We start from the raw sequence: 7,374 nt of genomic DNA, 5'->3' as shown, positions 1-7,374 counted from the left end.
TAAATCCATGATCTTTTGTTTAAGCTATAACACCAATAAACTAAAATAAAGTTTAAAATTTATATGTTTGACTAAATTCTAAGGAGTTTTATGTTAAATATAAATATCTGATTTTTGATCGATTAAAATCATAACGTTTAAATTCACTATAAACACAATAAAAATCAGATAAAAAATTTAAAATGATTTGTAACAAAGAATTAACCTTATTTATTAAAATAAAACAAAAATATTTCTTTATAAATAATTAATTGTTTAATGGATTAATTATTTTAATCATTTTATTAATACAATATTATAAAAAGAAACCACTAATTATTGTTGATATTGTGAAGATGATGATGTTATTTAATAACCCTTTGTCTTGTTCAATGTGGACAAATAATCAAACATCTCAGTTTGATAAATCCATATAAAACATTGTGAAGGTAAAAAAAAAAAAAAAAACCTTTACAGCTAAAATATTGTGAAAGTTATCTTTACAGCATTTTACTGTGAAACTTCAAGTATAAAAAAAATGGTCTTAAAAAATCAGGCTGGTCACACATGATACCAAATCTATACATAAAAATAATTATTTTATTAATATACTATATATAAAATCATCATTTTAGATAATTTACCTAAATTAAATCCCTACCGCTTTTATTTTTTTATAGATTTCTACTGGTTTTCTGGTTTCATTCACAATGAGAAAGGTTACAGAATAAACCCTAAAGTTTGTTCACATTTACAAGATAAACCCTAATCTAAAAATATTATCACTTCAAACCCCGTATTGTGTTTTTACAACTAAATTTGTGATTCTTTTTGCTTCCTTCCAAAAAAAATATATATAAAAAGTTTAACTTGAAATATAATTTAATAAAAATGTTTAAAATAATTGTTAACGAGGATGAAGAAATATTTACATATCGGTTGATAGGGTTGAGTTTTGATGAGAAACGTAAGAATGAATCTTCATATTTTAATGCACATTAGCATGAGATGCATCGAGATGCACCAGATCAATCGCAGATATCTTCTTACGCTTCTCACTTTAACTCTTCTTCTGACATAATCTTTTGTCTGGGTTGATAAGTATCTAGAGAACTGTAAGCAGACCGACTATGGCCCAATATCAGCTTCGGCCAACGCTCAATGTTTTCAAACAACCATACAGCCCAAAATGGCTCGATTTTCAATCGAATCACACTCGTCCTAGCGGACTTAGCCCAATCTAAATTGGCACGCCTTCGACCCTTTGGACCACCTTGATTTTAATTCTGGTCTTTGTCCCTGATTGGGAGCATTGTGAAGCTACAACTTCGGGATGTGAAATTTATGAACTTATATTTACGTTCAATAATCGTGTGATTTTATGATCCATTTGCGAAGACTTTTATGTTACAAAATCCTTTTTGTGGAGCATCGATCTTTACGGTGTGAGAAATAAGACATAGATTGTATGTTCAATAATTTGTCGTCACAACTGTAGTTATGAATGTGAACTAATAATTGACTATCGATCGTGGAAAATCAACTCATGTGTTCATTTTTCCATTACTTTTGACTTACTTGGTCATAGTGAATTAGTGATCATCATGTATCGTAAATTACACCGTGATTATTGTTTTGATGTAAAAAAGGATCTGGAAAAAATAGATGTGTTATGATTTGTAATTTATAACGGGTTTACCATGATTAGTTGGTTGGATTTGAAACCGAACATTTTTTTTTGAATTTGTAATTTATATTCTCAAAAAAATTGATTTTCAAGCCATCGGAAAAAAGCCGATGATTAGAATTAGCGGCTAGATTTTTTGTGGCAAATGGTGGTGAAATGAATTAGCGACGGATCACTGAGAGAAGTTCAGTGGTTCTACAGTTCTGATAGTGATAATGGACCCCCCCCCCCCAAAAAAAAGAAACCAATATATGGGAATATATATATATATATATATAATGATAATCAAACGAGAATCATAAAAGCTTACAAATCCGCGAGAACCGATATAAAAATATTTTTTATATGATGTTTTTCGTTAAAGACTATGATTTTAGTTATTGTTTCACATATGTTTGTATTCATATGGTAAAAAAATCCATGTGAAACAAATGAATATGAAATTACCACATTATGAAACATATTTATGTGAAACAATATCTTAAATTCTAATATTTGATGAAAAAAGTTGTGCAATTTTTTTAGCGGGTCCTCATGGTTTATAACCTTTTTGGTTCCGGCATATATTTTAAGTGAAATAGTTCAAGTTTAACTATTTTTTGACTCTAACACAACACATACGAACAACCTCTTTGTTCGGTTTCAATCAATCGGGAAATTTCATACATATTCGATAGATCAACGTCTATTTGAGAAACATTGTTCTCAAATATCTCACGATTCAATTAAATAGTTCTCAAATATTTCACGATTTAATCAAAGAGTTCTCAAAATAATTAAAGTCAACCACAAAGGTGGTGTCTGATTGGTTTGAGCTTGGGCTCCAAAGGTCAAAAGTGTTTGGAGGTCTCAAGTTCAAATCCAATGAGAAATAAAAATACCCTTCTGGCCACGGAGTTTTAAATGCAGTGACTCCGGGCTACCCGCAAAGCAGGTGGTCGTCCTGAGATTAGTCGGCTCGCATAGCGAGTTGGATATTCAGGCTAATAAAAAAATAATAAGAAGAACTAAAGTTCCCCATGAAAACAAAAATACGACTAAAGAGTTTCACATTATGAACCGAATACACATGAAACAATATATTAAATTTTAGTCCTAGATGGAGAAACATCATGTGAAACAATACCGATGATAATAGTTATCAGAATAAATATACGAGGTTCTCAAATGATTAAACATCTCTCTCTCTCTCTCTCTCTCTCTCTCTCTCTCTCTCTATATATATATATATATATATATACTCATACATACAAGATTGGGTTCACGGGAAACTAGTATGTTTTCGTGAAATCCGTAATACCATTTTTTTACACTTGAAACTTCACAGCAAAACATTGTAAAGGTAAAAAAAGCCGAACCTTCACAACATTTTTCTGTAACGTTTCAAGTATAAAAAAGTAGTCTCACGAAAACAGACCGGTCTCACGTGATACCAAATCCACACACACACTTATATATATATATATTTATGATCAAGTTTAGCAAGAATCATCGTTATTTAGACGCTGTTTGTTGGATGATTTAGCGACCATCAAGCACTGAATTGGAGGGGTGGTGGTGGTTTTCAACTGGCCATAAGCATTCCAACAAAACGGTGGCTTGTTTTCTTCAAGTGGCTGCAACTGTATGGTGTCTAGGGTTACATCTGTGCATGGGGACGTATCACTGCATGCAAAATGAACAGGGTTCACAGAATACGTCCCTCTTATATTCTCATAAGATATGCCGGAAACAGCCACTGCTGACGTCATATTCCGGCATTTGCTGCCGTCGCAATAGTATTGATCGATCATGATTGCCGTTTTCACGTTTGATAATTGAATGTTGCCAAATCTCACACCTCGCACTGACCCTGAACCACCCTACAAAAACCATTCGTTTAATTGGTTAACCGAACCGTAGTAACAAAATGGCCAAGGTTCAATGGCCAAGGTCCAGGGGAAAACAGTAAAAAATAGGAAAAATTGAGGAACTGATAACTAGTAACTACAATAAAATCAGGTTTATAGGACGCTCTCAATTTCTAAGCGTCCTAATAGATTTTTTTATAGGACTTAGTTTATAGAACATGTCATATCTAATGGTGTTGTAATAAGTTTATATGATGAATTTTGACGTCTTAATAAGTTTTTATGACACTTTTAATATAAAACGTTTCATTAGCAACTTTATAGGACATTATTTGAAAAATTGTCCTATAAAAACAAGTGTCATATAAAAAATTGATTTTATATGACACTTTCTAAAATATGTTTTATAAAGTTGCTAATCTGACGCTTTGTATTAAAAATGTACTAAAAAACTTGTTAAGACGCCAAAAATCGTCATATAAACTTATTACAACGCCTTTAGATATGACGCTTTATATTTTGGTCTTATTAATTAAGTCATATAAAGCGGTCTATTGGGATGCTTAAAGATTGGGGACGTCCTATAAACTCAATTTTGTTGTAATAGTCACATAATTTGATGTCTTCTATATATAAATGTGTTATAATAAGTTTATAGGATGTTTAACTAAGTTTTTTAGAATATTTCTAAAAGTAAGTGTTCTATTAGTTTTTTTTAAGGGTGTCTTAAACTATGCATCAAATCATTCAACAACTGCTAAACAGCCTCTAAACATTCTGCACCAAACCATTCAATAGCTGTCAATAAGATAATTTTTTTTACCTGCCATGTCTTTATTCTTACTCCATTTAGTGAGTCGTGGATCTTTGTATCGCGAACCGTAATATTTGAAACGCACGCTTTCGTGTTACCTTTCCCGAGGCTCCCGATGCTTATCCCGTGTCCAGGTCCACAATCGACGTTCTGTATGTCTACCCCCGAGCATCCCGTTTGTATGGAAACACAATCGTCTCCTATGGAATTAAGACGATGATTATATATGTCTCCCTTTCTTTTATAACAAAGGTTAAAGTGTTCAATACAACAAAAGTGGCTTTATAATAAGCAAAATATGTCTAAATGTTCTAATAGACTGTTTTATATGACTTAAGTTTATAGGAGCAAACAGTATAATTAAAGGATGTTTGTACGTATTTGGGTATCCTATCAAGTTATTTAGAACATTTTTGAAATAAAGTGTCGTATTAGTTTTATTTCAAATGTTTTAAAAAACCTGTTAGAACGTCCAAAAGTGTCGTATCAACTTATTGTAACAGTTTTACATATGACGTATAATTGTTTGGTTATCTTATAAAACAATCTATCAGGACATTTAGTGATTTAGACATATTTGACACCCCATAAAACCGATTTCGGTGTAGTGTTTGGATTCTCGAAGGTTAATGGAAATATACCGCAAGCAAGTTTGCTGCTATGGATGGTCACGTCTTGCGAGTTTTGTAAGTGGATTCCGTCGGTATTCGGGCTGTCACCGGGAGATGAAACTGTAATATCAAAAACCTGAACAGATTGACAATTATCGAATTTGAGGTGAGTTTGTTGGCTGTTTTGAATCGTTATCCCCGTCACCGTTACATCAGAACTTCCGTAAAACCTAATTGCCTGCATTCGTATATATATCGTTAGTAATGTAGTTATAGTCTAGCAAGCATCACGTATTCGAAGGGTATGTATCGACGTTGGCATTATTTTGTTCTCGTTATAACAAAATCGACTTTATAGAACGTTAAATATGTCTAACTATCGTAATATACTGATTTATAAACATTAATGTAGACATATTTAACGTTCTATAGATTAAGCTGATTTTTGGTTGAGTGTCTTACTGTTGGTTTAGTGCTTGTTGGCGCATCGGTCCACCAGACTGAGCCTTGTCCATCGATAACACCATTTCCACGGATCGTTATCCCGTTTAGCTTCGTGAATTCAAGCCATTGCAAGAGACCCGAGCCCCAACTTCTCGAGTCGGTTGGAGCTATAATCTTGCCATCTAACTGCAAGATTAACATTTAGGACGTTCAAAAATGTGCTATCAACTTAAAATAAGAGTGCACTTTTACAGAAAAGGCACCATTGTTCGATTATAATATACTTAAACCCTATAAAACAGTTAAATTTGTATCAGGATATTCAAACATATTTGGCGTTTTGTAAAACCGGGTACAGTAAAATTCACCTGAAAAATGATGTTCGATCCACAATTGGGTCCCGAAAACGATACGGGTTTGACCAGAAAAACCGAACCTTTCGGCACAACCATGGTTGATGCTTCTAGTTTACAAGCAGCTAACCAAGCTGCTTCAAATGCCTATTTGATTACAACAGATATAATCAGTCAAATCTTAAAAAGCTAAAATTGGTAACAAGAATCAATAATACAACGGTTTATTGTACGTCAAAAATGTTTAAATGTCTTAATAAACTGTTTTATAGAACTTAAATTCACAAGACTTAAATTTATATAAAAGTGTTACAATAAGTTGATAGACCGCTTTTCGATGTCCAAACCAGTTACTGACGACATTGAAAGTAAAGCGTCCTGATAACTTTTTTATACGACATTATCTAGAAAAAAAAATCTTTTAAAAGAAATATGAGATGGGTTCAAACGATAACACAAAAACACTTTGTCGCAACCTACATCCCAGGCGAAGTTGTCACACACCCTGGTTTTACCTTAATCACATATGAATATGATCAATTCACTACAATATCACATATTCACATGTGATACAAGTATTATTACGTTGTCTTTGATTGGGGGTGTTCTCGTTTGAACGCTCTCAAAAGTGTAATAAAAAACACTGTTAAAAGACGTTCAAAACCGTTTTATGAACTTAGGAGTACACGACGTTTTCGATATCGTGTAAACCCGATTTTATTACAGTAAAATCACCTTTGTGTCGTCGGTTCTTCCATCGCCTTTAGCGCCAAAGTTTAAAACGTTAAAGATGGTGGATGTTTTCCTATCCTGTAATGAAGTGGGCATAGAGTCTTGATAAGAAGGATAAAAAGTCTCTCCGGCCAGAAACCTCCACCCACGGCGGCGTTGTTGCATTTGCTTCACTTTTCCGGCGCTTTTTTCCGGTAGCCACAGAAGCAAAACTGCCAAAATGGCAAAAGTTATGGAAATCTTCATTGTGATATTTAGGATTTTGTTGGTGGGGTGGTTGTTGGTCATCAGATTGAAGTGGGGTTTTATAGGCGATCACAGATGGTGTTCTTGATACTGTTTACTGTTAGTTAGTGCCGTGCCTCTAAAGTCTAATCATTATATTATATTTTTATTTAATTAGGTTTAGGGTTTGTTTGTTAGAAACTTAACGAGCTTTACGAGACTTACAGCTTATTCATCTTAACTCAGCTATAAATGATTGTTTGGTAATTGTTTAATAATATAAAAAAATGACTTACTCAGTAAGTTTCTCAGGGAATTTATGCAGAAAGTCGCCGGGGGGGGGGGGGGTCTAAACGTGCATGTCTCACTTAAAAAGTGTGTTTCTTCCATCTATGGAAAAACCATTATAAACAAAAATCTTCTCACTATATAGACAAATTAATCCACACAAACATTTTTAACTATATATAACTTGATGAAAAACCAACCAAACAAGACTTTAATATTTCATTTTGGTTATTTTCTTAATCTTAAAAGGCGGTGGAGTTGACCCTAACTTTTAAGATATTACGATTTCGTCTACTAAAGAAAGTGTTTACCGGGTCATCTATCTTACTGGATGAACAGATTTTTGTTATTGACGTAGTGGTGAGCGCTTGAATCCTAACTATGTGTGGTA

At 33.1% G+C, this 7,374-nt stretch overlaps 1 protein-coding gene across 1 annotated transcript; it reads right to left on the bottom strand.

The window, feature by feature from the left end:
• Nucleotides 1–3,144: 3,144 nt before the first annotated feature.
• LOC112515617 (polygalacturonase At1g48100) lies at nt 3,145–6,716 on the bottom strand. Its single transcript, XM_025122518.1, has 6 exons — nt 6,474–6,716; nt 5,754–5,885; nt 5,404–5,571; nt 4,972–5,179; nt 4,340–4,530; nt 3,145–3,528 (listed from the first exon to the last, which is right to left on the bottom strand). Exons 1-6 carry the CDS (start codon nt 6,714–6,716, stop codon nt 3,145–3,147), a joined length of 1,326 nt encoding a protein of 441 aa, XP_024978286.1.
• Nucleotides 6,717–7,374: the final 658 nt, after the last annotated feature.

The sequence above is a fragment of the Cynara cardunculus genome (assembly GCF_001531365.2).
Source record: "Cynara cardunculus var. scolymus isolate 2C chromosome LG 7, CcrdV1, whole genome shotgun sequence".
Lineage (NCBI taxonomy): Eukaryota > Viridiplantae > Streptophyta > Magnoliopsida > Asterales > Asteraceae > Cynara > Cynara cardunculus.
Note: the sequence above shows the minus strand (reverse complement) of the source record. Positions and strands in the feature narration are given on the sequence as shown.

Bases quoted from the DNA above. Each gene is read 5' to 3' on its own strand.
- LOC112515617 (XM_025122518.1), bottom strand. From the start codon at position 6,716: ATGAAGATTTCCATAACTTTTGCCATTTTGGCAGTTTTGCTTCTGTGG. The intron at 5,886-6,473 runs GTGATTTTACTG...GTAATCAAATAG, and splicing joins GAAGAACCGACGACACAAAG to GCATTTGAAGCAGCTTGGTT. The intron at 5,180-5,403 runs GTAAGACACTCA...ATACGAATGCAG, and splicing joins CAACAAGCACTAAACCAACA to GCAATTAGGTTTTACGGAAG.